Genomic DNA, 17,922 nt, shown 5'->3' on the forward strand with positions numbered 1-17,922 from the left:
CAGCAGTTTAAAAATAATACAACACTAAGAATTTGACATGCTGCACCCTCTTTACATCTTTTCAAATGGCTCAAAGATGTATGCATTTTGAAAGCACACCTGGACTATTAATGCGAATGAGATGGAATGTTATGCAGCAAAAAGCGCCTTCTTCATGAAGCACTAATGTATTATTATCCTCTTCTCAGCAGTTTAAAAATAATACAACACTAAGAATTTGACACGCTGCACCCTCTTTACATCTTTTCAAATGGCTCAAAGGTGTATGCATTTTGAAAGCACAATTGGGCTATTAATGCGAATGAGATGGAATGTTATGCAGCAAAAAGTGCCTTTTTCATGAAGCACTAATGTTTTATTATCCTCGTAACGAGGACAATGAAGCATTAGTACAGTATATTGTGTTCAATTTGAATCGCTCAGGAAGTCTGCAAACAATTGGGCGAGTCTTTAACAGGAATAAATGCAAAAATATAATATCGGTGATACTGATATTTTGTGGATTAGCCCCGGAATATTCACCCCTGAGAGATTGTTATTTTAAGACCTTAACAAGTTTTAATCACTGCACCCAGAGAGGTTGCTAGTAAGGATTGTGGCACCCTTGCCTTTCATACTGTGTGTGTCTGTTGTGCATGTGCTTAGTTATATTTCTTTGCATCCATAAAGATGCTTTTGTGACAAAGCAGAAATCTTTTCTTTGTTTGTACAGTGATGGTGATATGTATGGGGGGGTATTCACAATCCTACCTTTGTCATTACTGATGCGCTTTGTAAATGCACACATGCATAATCAAAGTTTATTAGGTGACATGCAAATTATTTCCTATCATAGTAACTTTTTGCACCACCCCTGTAAATTTGATATTTATTTATCAGTAACAAATGTAATCTATCTGTATTCATGCCTATTGTTTTCCTTGGAGTGATTATTGGAATAAATTGTCCAGTGACAATACTCCTGGCAGAGAGAGCACTGACAAAAAAATTGAATGAGATTAAGCTTGAAATTAAGCATTGACAGTCTTGTCAATAAAGGAAGAGAAGAGAGGAAGTTGTTCTTACTAGACTCCACATAGGTCACAGTCATCTTACACATTCTTATTTACCAAGAGCAGATGACCCACCTATGTATGAGAAATGCAACACCCATCTCACCATTAGTCATATTCTGGTGGAGTGCCAGCACTTTGCATGAGAGAGGAATGACATTTTTACTTATCTGGCTGAGTCCTATATATTCAGGCAAATGTTATCAGACTCAGATAAACTGCATGACATTTTAAAAATTTTTACGAGAAATTAATTTATTTAAACATATTTGATAATAAATTTGTTTATATGTAGATACTAAACCTTGTACACACATTTATTTACTCATTTATCTTTGTATAACTATTTATTAATACCTTGTATAGATAACTATTAATACATTTAATATATAGATACTATATTTTTTGTACATATAACTATTTTACCTTTAATATGAAGATACTTAACACTTTATATATGCATTTTATGTTATTCACTAATTTATCTTATAACTGTTTATTTATTAATATCTGTGTTATGGTGCAGTATGATCTTTGCAATCCTTGTGCCATAAAATCACAAATCACTGAATCATTTCTTAGACATGGCAGTCATATGCATAAATGTTCATATCCGATTATTGCAGATTGAAATATAATTAGCTATTCCTCTTAGGAATTTATGCACACCAACAGATTATACAAAATCTCTTAATATCAGTTACTTATATATCCTGAAAGCAATAAATTTATTCCCTCTCCAAAGTACACACAGAAATTTGTCACATCCTGACCTGTGGGCAACTAAACAAAATTTTTATGGTGCCCAGTTTGAATGTGTTAAAATCACTAAGGCAGATTGCCTGACTTTTTCCATATTTGGACTGGGAAATCGAGCATCAAGTGTAAAATGCCAAAAAGAAGGCAGAGTGATTTTCAGAATTAGGGGGAAACAGTAGAGATAGCAGATGAAAGCCAGAGAAAGTCAAAAAGAGGAGATTTGATGTTAAGCATCCTTGGGTCAGGAATATCAGACTGCATAAAGTTACATGTTCCACCCTTGTTGATGAAAGGAATCATAATAATGATAATAAACTGTGATACTTAAAGACCCATGAACTGCCTAGAATTACTTCTGTTACCATAATTTTAGGATAAGTTGGTTACTTTTATGCCTAAATATGTCTTAGGCATAAATTGTGTATGTTCTCTGGCTTATTTATCTTGCTGAAAGTTGAAAACACTGACTTTTTTCTAGTAGGGGAAGCTCTGTTATCTGCATAGTAGAGATAGCTAACTCTCCTTAAATTGAAAAGTCTGGTAAAGATTTTTTTTTTCCCCTATACTAGACAATATTCAAATCCATATGTTTCCAACCAAGGGGCGTAAAACTGACTGACAGAGCTACAGAGGCTCCTTAGTTCACTTTGATTTGAAAGGGGGTCCTCTTTCATGATAGAGCCCCCCCCCCCCCCAAGTTATGGTATTGGTTCTTTTCATTTATCATCTTTGTCTATTATTTCTTTGCTGTACTTTTCCTAAGTCCCTTTTACTGCCTGGTTTTTCAGACCACCATTACTTGGATCCAACACCTTGCTGTCTTGTTTTTGCCATGCAATGGTACCCATGTACACAATAAAAAAGGATGATGTTAATTGTCTTGTCATACCTTCTTATTGTAATATCCTGTTATCGTCATTGTTAGTGAATTTTCCAGTTACAATAAAATGATCTGTTAGTAGATTCAGATATTTGTAAATATATTATTAATAAGAGAAACCTCCAGGAGTCAGGGACTCATTAAGGGAGGCCACATACTACATAACATCCAATAGCAGTCCATTTCAATCACCCACACACCGCTCTATGACAAAAACTTCTAGCTCCTACCCCCTTTCATGATGCCATTCACTCTCAGCTTCCAAAAATGTCCTCTCATACTTTCCCCACTCTTCATAAAATACAAAATTCCATCAATTGAAATTCTGTATGACATTTTCAGAAATTTGTAAGTCTCAATCATAACCCCCTCTTTCTCCTATTTGCTAGTGTCTGCAGTCTACAAATTCTCACTCTGCCTTCATAATCATTATTACACAATCCTGATATCATTTTAACTCTCCTTTGCACTGTCATTGGTATATCAACATCACCAAGGAAACCAGACCTGTGCACAGTAGTCCAAGTGAAGTCTTATCAAGACATTGTAAAGAGGCTAAATGACATCCTTATCTTTACATGTCAAAGTTTGTTTCAGCATTGCAATTATCCTCTGAGTTGTATTTGCAGTCTTTGCTGTATGACCCTTGAATTTCACCTTCCTGTCTATTAAAACTCTTAAGATTACTAGCCTGATCAGTTTCTTCTAACATAATCCCACCAGTATAATATGACATTGGATATCTAATCTGACTGTAGTGTACTTTACATTTACTACCATTGAAATGACAGCCATTTTCCCATACCCACAATTCCAGCCTATTCAAATCATTCTTCAAGTATTACATATCAGCAGCATTCCTGATTACCCTACATATCTTTTTATCATCAGCAAATAGCTGTATGTCACTTGTCAAATCCTTCCCAATATCTTTAATGTATAGATTGAATAACTGTGGACCAAGCACTGATCCTTGTGGTACACCACTGGTTACCTTAAATCTTGCAGACTCACATCCCCCATATACCACTTTTTGATATCTGTCAGTCACCCATTCTCTTATCCACGCAAATATTTTATAATCCAAGCCTATATTCTCCAATTTATGCAATAGTCCGCCATTCTGTATTCTGTCATAAACCTTAGCAAAATTCAAAAGTATCATGGTGTATCCATTCCCCTTGTCTAACTCAGTGGTAACATTATTATAGTATGTGAGCAAGTTGCTAAAACATTACCTTCCCTTGGTAAACCCATGCTGTTCATTGCAAGTAGAGATTCACTGTCAGCCCATTTCTGAATGTAAACTCTAACCAACTTTTCCAAAATCTTCACCACTACTCCAGAGATACTAATTGGTTGAGAGTTGGATACATCATTCTTTGCACCATCCCTGTTCAATAGGATTATCATACATTCTTTCCACTCCTATGGAATCTGATCTCTTTCTGGGAGTGGAAAGAATTCATCTTTCCACTCCCACTTCTCTGTTCTGAGACTTAAATTATATAATTTGGTCAAAGGAATAGTTCATCTGAATAAATCTGTGCTGATATCCCATCAGTCCCTATTGCTGAATTCTTACTCAGTTTGTGCAACAGCTCTAATACCTCTTCCTTATACACCTGAGTTTCTTCTTTCAGTGAAGAGGTAGCAGTGAGTGCAATGTTGCATACACTTGGTCAATAGCTTTTAGAAAATTGGCACTTATTAGTTGAATAATCTCCTCCTACATCTGTCACCCCTGCAGCACAACAATAGATTTCTTTGGGGGTTGCCTTTAGCTTGCAGAGCCAGTTTGCTTTCATACTCAGACTTAGCTTTCCTTGCAACAGTTGTGACTATTTTGGCCTGCTGCTTATAATTTTTCATAACATACATCATCCTTAGCATCTGGTATTCCTTTCGCATCATCCTTTACTTAGGAATCTCTTGCTTGATGTGAGATATCACATATCCATTTCACTCCTGCTCTATTTATTTTTAGAACTCTAGGGACATATTCTGATATTGCATCATTTAAGTATTTTTTAAACACTCCTCATGCACTGCCGATATCCTTCCCATCGAACAACTATTTATTTATAAACTTTCTTGCTTCTACATATTTTAAGGTTTGTTATATACATTTGAATTTACCATGATAGTGCTTCAGAGGTGGGGGAGAAAAAAAATCAAGAGGTGTGGTAAGAAGAGAGAAATATTTTTAAACATGGCATCCATGCCATAATATGGCCTTGAATGTTCCTAAAAATACCACTGCTCATTTTGGCCAGCCTGCAGAACTGCTTTACCCTTCAAAATGGAGGGGGGGGGGGGGGTGACTCTACAGTACATTTGGCATTCCCTTGAAAATGATATCACTTGCACTCTGAAGAATGGAGGGAACAGAAACCAGAATCTCTACTCTGGTGACTAAACATAGCATCGACTACTTCATGTCTGCAATAAGGAAAATGTGGATGTTTTACAAAGCAGTGAAGGTCTTACAACTTTGTGAGTCTAGTCAGCGAGTTTCATTTCTTCCAGTTAGGAAGAATCCTTTGACACGACAGATTGTCCAAAGGGAAATGGTCCATTTTCCTTTGGTGGAAATTAACCACATCTCAAGAAGGTAGAGGTTGACTTGACACAGAGAGAGAGAGAGAGAGAGAGAGAGAGAGAGGTTGTATATTTTACTATACAACCCAGAATCAGAAATGCTATTAGAAGTGGAAAACTATTTGGCAACCAGAATGGATATGATTCTTCTAATCCATTCCTCGCCAAAAATGAAAGGGAGAATGGAATGTCGTGTTTTGATTGGTTGGAGACTAAAATTATCAGCACATGAATTGGAAGAAAAGTCGCCAGAAAATTAGCTTTTTCTTTGGGTAATGATGTAACAGAAACCATTTTCATGCAGAAAAGGTTTAAATGCAGTTGGATAAAAATCATGTCTAATATGGAGAGGGTCCAGAAAGCATAACTGCCATTTAAATGTGAGTTTCATACTTTTGTCTCTTTCAACTTCAGTTTGGGTTGATAATTTGTTAACAGCGATTTTCATCTTTAGCACAAAAGATGATTTTATTTGTACTAAAGAACGTGAGCAGGTGAAAGCCATTTGTGGTATGCTTGATTTTTCGTTTAAACAACCTTGCCACACTTCTTGGAAAACCAAGGCTTAAATAAGAGATAATTAAAAAGTGAAATGGGGAATAATCATTCAGTAAATATAAGAATTGTTTCTGTGATGCATCATTGCAAATGTTCAGATCAAAAAACTAGTAATAGTAATTTCTATAGCATAGAAATCATAATGATCATAAAATCATAACTGAATTTGAAAATTTTCAGGAGTTTCCATTGCTTTTCATTATTGTTTTTCTAAGGTTTTTAAGGTTAAAATGATGAGAGACATGAGTATGTAATATTGTTCTAGGATTGCAGCTTTTTTTGGAATGTGCTAGCCCTTTTTGCTACCCACTAGCATCTATTATGCAGGGCTGGCCTCAAGTTGATTGGCTATGTCACAGGGAACTGTTGCAGATGAACCAAAATATTACTGTTAGTAACAAAAGCTCAAAAAAAAAAAAAAAATATATATATATATATATATATATATATATATATATATATATATATATATATACACAGATAACTATATTAATCAAGAAAATAGCTGATGGATCAAAAACTAAAACTCTTGCCAAAATCAGTAGAGTTGTAGATATTCACAAGTAAATTCTACCAAAGATGAATAAAAATTTCAATGTCCAGAGATGTTACATCTTCACTGTAATAATATCAACAGTGAGTAATCCAGTTTTGTTTGTAATATGTATATGGGTGTGAAATAAATGTGTTGTAATATCAGTCTTTATTCTAATATTAGACAAGGCTTGATCTTATACTTTTCATGTCAGAAGTTGGTCATTTATGCTCTAGTTTGACATGTAAATTAAAGTGAACATACAGCAAAAACTTTGTAGTCTGTAAATTCTTATTAATGTAACTTAATTTTGTCACACCATCCTGTATATAACATTTATTAGATAACTAGCAATAAAACATTAATAGTCTCATTTTATTTTTTAAAAAGAGGGTTCCTGGCAACTTCAAGAGCCATTGGTAGTAACTTTGGACCAAGAACCAGTGACTTGTTTGTTGCCTCTTGGATCAGCCATGTATTGTGCTTGTGGACCTAAGGTTTGGGTGTTAGATGCTCTTACAGGTGAAATACAGGTATAATTCTTAAAATTGTTAATTTGATAAATTATCTTTTTTTGAAGAAAATGTTATTAAATAAACTGGTATATTATAAGATACAACTATTGCATAATACACTAGATTCCCACTAAAAGATTGGAATAGTTTGTTTAATTAGCTATAATCAGGGGCAGCTCATGCATAGGCACTGCGGAACTACAGCACCCCCAATTTTTCTCGATATATAAATATATTTATTACTTTATTTATATTCGCTTGTAATATTTAATTTTATCATCAAAAGTCTGTACAATTCTCTTATTTTGTATAAAAAATAATAAAAATCCATCTTGTAGCACTTGTAGGAGGGCGAAGGACACTAGCAGCACTGTGTTTACCACAGTGTCATATTGCTACATGCACAAGCATACGCACGTCATAGTGAGATGCGAGCTATTTGCATAATGCGGCACGGTCCATTGTGCATAATGCGGTTCAGTTCCACTGTTGTTTATATGCAGTTTGCAGCAGTAGTAGAGTGTTCGTAGTGCTTATCATTTTTACAGAGTAAACACGATATATCCCATGATCAACAAAGAAAAACTTGAAACGGAACTTTGAGTATTCTACAGTAGACCTGACATGCATGATTATTCTAAATTAATTGACTTGTTAAAATTTATAACAAGAAATAATTTAGATTGTGTTTTTAGTGAAATTATTGATAAAAAGTCTCTTGACAATTCCTATGACTACATCAGAGCCTGAATGCTGTTTTTCAACATTAAAGAGAATAAAAACATTTCTGAGGAGCACTATGAATCAGGATAGGTTAAATGCACTTGCGATCATTTCAATGTAGAAAAAAATTCTTCAACAGTCACAATCAAGGAAAAAGTTATTGACCTTTTCACTCGAAACAAAACAAGAAGAATGGATTTTATTTATAAGTAATTTTGAATTATACTAAACTGTATAATTTTATCGATAATAAACAATATTTTTTCATGTCACTTTTTTTTTTTTAATTTTTACCATAATTTTGATATTTTATCCAAACACATATACATGTATACACGTATACCTACAATGTGTATGCATATTTCGAAAGTTGTAGCATCCCCACGATTTCAACCCATGAGCTGCCACTGGCTATAATAAATTTCTTTTAACATAATATGCTAAATATACCTATTATTTTTCTTAGATGGAGGAGGTTAATGGATCTAGCTCAAACAGACATGCATTATGGTTCACCCTGTGTTCAATATAATCAGTCACCCTAGAAATGGTCTGAAACCATATGACCCACACAGACATACCCAGATATGCATACATACTTCAGGTGTAACTGCAAATCTGTGCAATGCAATACTCTAAACCAGTGCTCTAAGATCCAGTGTCTCTTCACACCACAATGTCATTAGTCAAAGATAGCACAGGTTTGTGAGATGTCATATACGCTCGTATAAAATATTTTACCTTATGTGCCATTTACATGGTGGTTAATCACTCCCTTTTGTCTTTGTCTGCTTCAGTCTGGCATGAAGTGTTCCAGTATTTGTTGGAATAGATCTGAACTGCTGTCATGCATTGGTTTAAACAGTATCATTTCTCAGCTATTAACTTATTAACTCTCGTGATTTTCCTCTGTACCAGCCAAAGTGGATAAATTACATGAACCATCTTATGAATTTTCATGGAGAAAAATATGAATAACTTTATGTCTCTTATCTTGTAATTATCCTAGTTTGTTATTAACTATAACAAACTGGGATCATACTTATACGTAGAGCTATTAATGGAACACTGAGACTTAGTTTTACTTTGAATTTTCTGCATCAGAAATTGTCTATCAGTTTTACTTATTTTGTTTGTTTTGAAAGAGATATAAAAATAAAATAAATAAATTATACCTCTTTTTCGTAATTAAATCTATTTATTTCTGGAAATATATACGATCTTTTATTTTTCAAAATCACCACAGTGTAACAAGTTTTTTTTTTTATTTATTTATTTATTTTTTTTTACTAAAAGTATTGCAAAAATGATTTTCATGATCTTCATTTTATTCCTTACAAAATTCTAAATATGGCTAAATGGTTGTTACCATAATTACACTTTTAGATTTTTTATGTTTTGTTTTTTTATGTACCCCACCCACTAAAGGAAGGTTAATTTATACACTGTTTCAAAAACGTTTTCACTTCTATAAACAATCATCATCAAATTCCTGACATGTACCCTCAAGGGGTACATGTCAGGAATTTGACATGTACCCCTTGATATGATACAGGATGTACAGGATATGATAATACTACTTGAAAAATTTACATCATTACTAACTTCCTATCTACAATTTTCCTCCAAATCAGTCTGTTACTTGTCAAGACTCCAATATTATCATTATCAGATCTCATATTTCTATCATCTAAGGCACTTTATACCATATCAATCCACCCATATCTTGGTCTTCCTCTGGGTCATTTTTCTGCCAACCTGGCAGAGAACACTTGTTTTGCAAATCTTTCCTCGCCCATTCTGTTTAAGTGACCATACCACCTGAGATTAGCTCTGCTAACGCATTCCTGGATGCTGACAATGTCAGGTTCTTTCCTAATATCCTCGTTATTAATATGATATTGCCATTGATGCCATCTGTTCACGCCTCTAATCTTTCTCAGGACTCTCATATATGGCCTTTTCTAGTCTTTTGTCAAGTGTTTTACTTCTGATCCAGCTCTCAAATCCATAAGTTAAAACTGGTTTGAACACTGTCTTGTACACAGCTAATTTAGTGTTTCGACTAATTTCTCTCTTATTCCATATGAATTTATTCAATTGACTTCCTACCATACCAGCTTGGTTGATTCTGTTGTCTATTTCCATATTTAATTTACCATCTTCACTAAAAATCGTGACTAAGTAGCTGAAATGTTTTAATTGTTCCTAGGTTCAACATTCACAACACAGTTGACATTTTCAACAATTCTACATATTTTCATTGTCTTTGTCTTTTTAATGCTGACCTTCATACCATATCTATTACAACAGTTATTCAATTTAGTCAGGGAATCTTGCAAACTTGTAGCACATTTATTTAGAAGTATAACATCGTCCACATAAAGCAAACAGCTGACATTAACATCTCCAATTCTGATATCATGTTTAATAACACTCTCCTTCATAATGCAATCCATATAGATAATGAATAACAGAGAGGATAATATACATCCTTGTCTCACACCAGATTTAACATTAAAACATCTTCCTGTACTTCCTTCAATTCTAACTGCTGACTTACAACTCAAATAAAGACTAAGTATTCCTTGATATAATACCCCATTAACACCAGTATAACTGTAGCATATTGAATAGCTTCTCTCTTGGCACCTTATCATATGCCTTTTCCAGATCGACAAAACTTAAATACAGATCTTTGTTATATTCCCATGCTTTCTCAACTATTTGTCGTAAAGTGAAGATCTGATCCTGACAGCCTCTATTTGGCTTGAATCCAGCTTGTTCTTCACCAAGCTTTTCTTCCACAATTCTTCCCAACCGTTTCTCAAGTATACTTGCATAGATCTTGCCAAGAATACTCAGTAGAGAAATACCTCTGTAATTCTCACAGTTAGTTTTATTCCACTTTTTATATATGGGTACTATTAGAGCTCTACTCCAATCATTGGGAATTCGTCCCTCTGTCCAGGCTTTCTGAACTATGCATTGCAGCCACTGTAAGACGTTTATACCACCATACTTCAGCATTTCTGGTCGAATATCATCTACTCCTTCTGCCTTTCCACATTTCAAGCCTTTGATGGTGTTTTTTACTACTGTGCTATCACTGCTTGTTTCATTTAGCAATTTTTCAAATTAATTACTCCATACTTCAAGGATACCTTTTTCTCCCATTTTCATGTCACCTTTATCATCTCTAATTCCTTTTACAGCACTCTTTCCTCCATTTCTAAGCTTCTTCAACAATCTCCAGAATATCTTACCACCTTGATATTTATTTTCTATGTTCTTGCCAAAGTCCTCCCATGACTTTTGTTTAGCTAGTTTTACACACTGTTTAGCTTTCTTACATTTGTCTCTGTATTCTGTAAGAGTAAAAGCTGACTTATTTGCCAATAACTTTTGATATGCTTTCTTCTTTTCCTTCACTGCCTCTTTAACTTCCTGTGTCCACCATGGAGTTCTGATTTTTCTATCCTTGCAGACAACCTCACCACATGCCTCTCTGGCTGAATCAATCAGGGTTTTCTTCAAAGCTTGCCACTGAATCTCCAAGGTTTGGTTCCTGTTCTCAAACTCTTTCAGTTTTTCTTCAATCATGTTTGTGTATTTTAGTCTACAGTTCACATCTGAGAGCTGCTCAACTTTTATTCACTTTAAAACTTTCTTACATGTTATTCTTTTCAATATGAAATTCAATTTTATCCTGCTCAAGACTAAATAGTGATCGCTTCCAATTTCAAATCCTCTGTACACTCTGTAGTTCTGCACCAGGGAGAAAACATCACTATCAACAATAACATAGTCAATGAGACTTTTCTTATGCCTCTTCTCTCCATGTGAATTTCTGCACATTTTTGTTGGAACATTGTGTTAAGAATAACTAGTCCATGTCCTGAGCAGAAAAATCAACAGGTATTTGCCATTATTATTAGCTTTGCTCTTTTCTTCAAATTTTACCAAAATATTTTTGTGTCTGACAATCATTTCCTACTCTGCTATTTAGATCCCCAACAAGGACCAACTTTTCCCTTTTCATTGTGTCAGTTGCTTTTTCTAAAGCCTCAAAAAATTCCTCCACTTCTACCTTAGTAGAACCTTCTGTGGGACCATAGGCACAAATAAGTCTCATCGTCCAGTTCCCCATTCTGATATTTGTCCACATCACTCTACTTGAGACTGCCTGCCACTCAAGAAGATTAGCCTCGTATTTTGTGTTGAATACTATGGCTACTCCTTCATTTCCTTGATTGTCATTTCCTGAATATAAATTTTGTGTTTATTGTTCAAAAAGATCTCGCCAGTTTTTGTCTTTTTTATTTCAGTCACCCCTGTTATGGCGATCTGGTACTTATCTAATTCCTCAGCTAGCTTCATTTCTTTGCCAGTTGATAGTACCGATCTTTAACTCTGGTGATGTTGAGTTGGGGTTGTGCCTTCAGATTTGTTCCAGTAGCTGACTTTTCGCTGTGTCGCCCTGGTTCCTTGGTGAAAACAATGGGGCCTTTTTAACTGGGCAACGCCCCACCCGGCATGAAATTTTGTCATGTTGTACCATCATTTTCTATATTGGTTTATAAACAATAAATTTTTAAATTACATTTATTTTTATTATATTTTTTTTTATGTTGAGCACATACATGAGAGGTTGGTTGATCAACCTATAGTACATCAGTACCATATATGGGTAGTGATTTGGGAAAGGAGGAACTTGTTTACATTTGATTTAAAAGATTGTATATTGCATTCCTTGGGAAACACATCATGGGGAGGACTGTTCCACAATACAGCAGTAACAGGGATGAAGGAAGTTTAAAATAAGCTTGTTCAGTGGGTTTCAGGATGCACTGTGAAGGGATGTTTAGCAGCAGCTGCACGTGTTCAAATGAGCTTAGTACTAAGTGGGGGAATTCTTGATGCAATTTCAGCTGAACATTTCCCATGGAAATATTTATAGAATACACATTTGCAGAAACCAAACATCTGTGCAAAAGCTGGAGGAGGAGGAGGTGGAGTGAGTTGGTAAGAGATGGATCACTAATAAGTCTAATTGCTCTCCTCTGTATTGAGATATTGAGTCGGGCATTTTGAGAGAGCTTTTAGAGGCCTGACTCCAAATGTGAGAGCAATATTCAATAGGGTGTATTTGTGATTTGTATAAGGTTAACAGCTGTTCAGAAATGAAGTAACATCTTGAGCAAAAGAGAAATCCTAGTTATTTAGAATCTGAGGATGCAATGGTTGTGATGTGTTTATGCCAGGAGAGGCTTGATGTCAGGATAATTCCAAGATGAGAAATCTCAAATCATTTGGAAATTTGTGTTGTCAAAAGTAATACTGGGAGAAAATGGTTCTTTTTTGTGAGAAATAAGACAGAACTGGGTTTTATTATTATTATTCAGTCCTCCGTGGAGTCAAAAGACTCATCGTTGTAGGTCCTTTCTAAGAGAAACAAGCCTATCAAGACTCATTGAGGGAGGCCCCCTCCTAGGAAACACAAAGTCTATCATACCACTTCTTAAACTTCATGTTGGAGGCTTAAAGCAATGTATACAATACTCAGAAAGGATTAACAGTTTAATACTTCCTATATTTCCTCCTAGTCACTAGGACATCTTCGGGGATTACAAGAACAACTAATGTAACATGAACACAGATATCATACAATACTAAGCCCAACCATGTGGGTGACACTAAAGTCCTATCTTGGTGGAGCGCCCTCTAAGGGTGGTTGCAGGTGGCCTGGAATGTAAGGTGGGATCTCAGGTGATGTTTCGAAAATCTTCAGAAACTTAATGCAACCATATTTATTAAGATTTGGTTGAGTTCTGAGAGCTGCTTCTAAGAATAGTCTCTCTTTCTTGAATTTACTGTGGTAGAGCATGGTGGTTTTCTTCCAAGAGACCCTATGGGTGGTGTCCAAGACATGGTCAGCCAAGCCTGACTCACTATAGTTGTGTTTACAGATGTAAAACTTGTGTTCCTCCAGGCGGATGGATGCTGATCTGCCTGTCTGTCCAAAGTACGCCAGCTTACAGGAAGAGGGTACTTTGTAAACTCCAGGCAGAGAGAGAGAGAGGAGAGAGATGATCTTTAGTAGAACGGATAAGGGTAGCAAGTTTGCAGTGGGACTTATATGCTGTGTGTAGGTTGTACTTTTTTAGAATCTTGGCTATCTTTATGGATGTGCCACGGATGTAGGGTATGGTGATGGCATTTTTAAACTCTTGTTGAAGAGAAGGACTCGGCCCCACTCAAACCTTCTATCTGGCTAAGATATGTAGACGATGTGTTCTCTATTTGCCTCATGGCCCAGACACGTTAGACTCCTTCCTCAGTCATCTCAACAGCCTACACCTAAGAATCCAGTTTACTATGGAAAAGGAAAAGAACAATTGTTTACTCTTCCTTCACTGTATATAGAAAACCCATGCACACAGGCAGATACATTCACAAACTCTCCCACCACCACCCCTCTCAACAATATGGCATCATTAAAACTCTTACCAATAGAGCCCACAATCTTTGTTCCAGTGGAACCGCCCTCACTACTGAGCTTAACCACATACACAGCACTTTCCTCTTCAATGGCTACAGTGATCACAGTATCAAAAAAATAATCAGTTTCTCCCCCATTCCTCGTCCTTCTCATTAACAAGAGTTTAAAAATGCCATCACCATACCCTACATCCGTGGCACATCCAAATAAATAGCCAAGATTCTAAAAAAGTACAACCTACACACAGCATATAAGCCCCGCCGCAAACTTGCTACCCTTATCCGTTTTACTAAAGATCATTCCCTCCTCCCTCTCTCTGCCTGGAGTTTACAAAGTACCCTGTTCCTGTAGGCTGGCGTACTTTGGATAGACAGGCAGATCAGTATCCATCTGCCTAGAGGAACACAAGTCTTACATCTGTAAACACAACTATGGTCAGTCAGGCTTGGCTGACCATGTCTTGGACACCACCTACAGGGTCTCTTGGAAGAAAACCACCATGCTCCACCACAGCAAATTCAAGAAAGAGAGACTATTCTTAGAAGCAGCACTCTCAGAAATCAAACAAATCTTAATAAATACGGTTGCATTAAGCTTCCGAAGATTTGGGAAACACTCATCACCAGAGGTCCCACCTTACATTCCAGGCCACCTACTACTGCCCTTAGAGGGCACTCCACCTAGATAGGACTTTAGTGTCACCCACATGGTTGAGCTTAGTATTGTATTATATTTGTGTTCATGTTACATTAGTTGTTTTTGTAATCCCTGAAGATGTCCTAGTGACTAGGACGAAATATAGGAAGTATTAAACCTATGTTAATCCTTTCTGAGTGCTGCATACATTCCATTAAGCCTCTACACACACCACTCCTTAAACTAATTGACCGTTCTCGCTCTCACCACTCTATCAGGCAATGCATTCCATGGTTCAACCACCCTCGATGCAAAGAAACCACTCCTCACGCTCTTTCTCACAATTTTCTTTCGTAACTTTCATGGTCGGCCCCTTGTGAGGACTGCTTCCCGCTTTTCAACCAAGCTAAAGAACCCCCCCAGTGTCAACCCCGTAACCACCTCTCAACCTAAAAGTCTCAATCACATCATCTCTCCTTCTTCTATCCACCAAATTCTGCAGTCCACATTCCCTCAACTGATCCTCATAACTAACATTGTGCAGTCCTGACACCATCTTTGTTATCTGCCTTTGTACTCTTTCCACAGTTAATTTATCCCCTTCAAATCCTGGGACCAGATCTGACAACAATAGTCTAAGTGTGGTCTGATCAGAGTCTTATACAACAGAATGATAACTCTTTTATCTCTGCAGGTCAGTGTCCTTCTCATTATTGCAGCAATCGTCTGTGTTACCTTCACTACCTTTGCCACATATGTCCCCTAAATATCAGGTTTCTATCAATCATCAACCCCAGATCTCTTGTCTCCCCTACTTCCTCTAGTTTAGAGTATGCAGCGTTCCATCAATGTGTCCCAAACCTCAGGACCTTACATTTTGCTGCATTAAACCGAACCCCCCATTCAATTGCCCATCTATCTAGCTTATTCAAATCCTCTTGCAGGGCTGCCCCATCTGCACTATTACTAATAACCTTTCCCAGCTTCGCATCATCCGCAAACAACTGAATATCCCCTTGCAATCCACGGACAATATCATTGATATACAAGTTAAACAATATAGGTCCCAGTACTGAGCCCTATGGAACCCCACTTGTAACCTTCTGCCTCTTTGATATTGCTGCACTGTACACAACTCTCTGATACCTATCGGACAGCCAATCCTCAATCCAGTTGACCAATCGGACATCCAGACCCATGTGCTGGAACTTGAATATCAGCTAATCATGTGGCACCCTCTCAAATGCCTTAGCTAAGTCTAGGAAAATGGCAGTATATGCCTTTCCCTCATTTGATGCTCGTGTAACTTTATTATAAAAGGCTAGCATATTGCTAAAATAAGAGTGCCCCTTCACAAATCTATGTTGACTCTCACAGATAACATTACCCTCATCTGCCCAATACTGTATGTGGCCCCTCACTACTTTCTCCAAGATCTTACTAACTACTGATGACACACACACACACTGGCCTATAATTAGACACTTCCAGCTACAGCCCTTATGCAATGGCACTACCTTACCTTCCTTCCATTCCATGGTGTTATGTCCCAATTTATGATTATTATTCTATCTAGTGAAATTCTGCTTATCTATATTCAACTTTTATCTATGTATGTGATATCACCCCAAAATACAAATATTTAAGCTATTTCTCCCCTTAGCGTCCCTAATATTTATATTATTTTGCACTTTTTTGGGACATTTAGTTTGAGATATGAAATACAAAAACAAGGAGCAATTACAAAAATATGTCTGAGTGTGAAAACCAATATTGCAGTCGTGACACTTTATTTCGTAACTCATCTAAATATTCTCCCCTCCCACGTGATTAGGTTCATACGTTTTCAAGTGGTGCATTGGGCAGCAATTTCAGACAATTGTATTATCATTGAACAAAGGTTTATTAAGCTCATTAGCATGGTACAATTCAATTTCGAATATATATAATGCAATTTAATACTAAGAAAACATTTACAAAGTAACATTAGCTAATCTCAAGTATTTGGCTAAGATCCTATATGGGTATTGCGATCATGCCGCCATAACAAATTCAACACATACAATCATATAACACTTTAGTTAACCCTATATTAGTCTGAAAATGCTATATGCTGTAGCACATGGACATATGTCATCAATTCACTCTATTTAACTATCTAAAATTATGTAGATTAAACTACCTTTTCACTGTGCTAATACATAACTTTGACATTTAAAGTTTTCCTATACGTTACAATACACATGCATAAATCTCAGAACACTTGAATAGTTATATAATTAATATGAACAAGCATAATCGCATTACAATCAGTCATTCCTATAGTCCTAGTATAAATTTCCTTAGTCTCTTGAACTTTAGTTATAATAATAATAGAACAATGATTACAATTATTACCTACGATTTCAATTACCATGAGATTTTTACAGTACCTTTTGACTTGGGTTTTCTATATTGGCCTCTACCGTTTTTCCGATTGTACTATCTTGGGATGAACTCCTCTATAATCTCTCACTCCTAAGTTCTTTTGGCATTAAACTTGGCTTTTGTGATCTTAAATGTTTGTACTTGAATTAAGGACACACTTAGAATCATCTATACAATGGCTGTGAAACTCGCCACGTGGGCACTGACTTCTTTATAGATTTCCTCTTTTCGTTGTTGTCACTGGATGATGAAACACATAGACAATGCCTTCTTTCCTTTAGCTAAATGGCATTCCTCATTTCTTACCATAGGAATACGGAATCTCCGTCCGACACAACCTTGTTGTGTTGGACGGAGATTAACTCCAACCCCGCCGCTCAGGAAAACCGCATGAAAAACCTATATGAAAAGCTCGTGAAGAAACTATCCAGGAAAAAGCCCTGTGTGTGTGGGGGGGGGAGGTGTCTAACCCTTTTATACCTTGACCCCTACCGGCACCTTCTTTCATTTCTTTTCTCTGCCCCTTACTTCACCGACCAATTAGGGTGGCGTTTTTCTGCCAAACATCCTGCGGTCGGCGAGCACGTGACAACATCTCAATCCGGGAATTGACCCTGAGCGATAGTCTTTTGCTTTTGCTAGCCTCAAATTAATCCCCCTTCAAAAATTTTCTAAGAGTTTACTTAATATTTTAATCTCTCATTTCAAATGTTAAAATTAGCCTCTCACATACA

The 17,922-nt window shown here is 36.2% G+C and overlaps 1 protein-coding gene across 3 annotated transcripts in view; it reads left to right on the plus strand.

Moving 5' to 3' along the window:
• The window catches only part of LOC150104415 (rho guanine nucleotide exchange factor 10-like), a 172,413-nt gene that overhangs the window by 41,329 nt on the left and 113,162 nt on the right, over positions 1-17,922 (plus strand). For all 3 annotated transcript variants that reach the window (XM_090396364.1, XM_090396362.1, XM_090396363.1), the window contains exon 3: positions 6,776-6,918. In XM_090396364.1, the coding sequence (XP_090252490.1) occupies positions 6,776-6,918 (143 nt within the window). The remainder of the gene's footprint in view (positions 1-6,775; positions 6,919-17,922) is intronic.

The sequence above is a fragment of the Typopeltis vanoorti genome, chromosome 8, assembly GCF_054136105.1.
Source record: "Typopeltis vanoorti isolate ZY-2024b chromosome 8, IOZ_Tvanoo_1.0, whole genome shotgun sequence".
Classification (NCBI taxonomy): domain Eukaryota; kingdom Metazoa; phylum Arthropoda; class Arachnida; order Uropygi; family Thelyphonidae; genus Typopeltis; species Typopeltis vanoorti.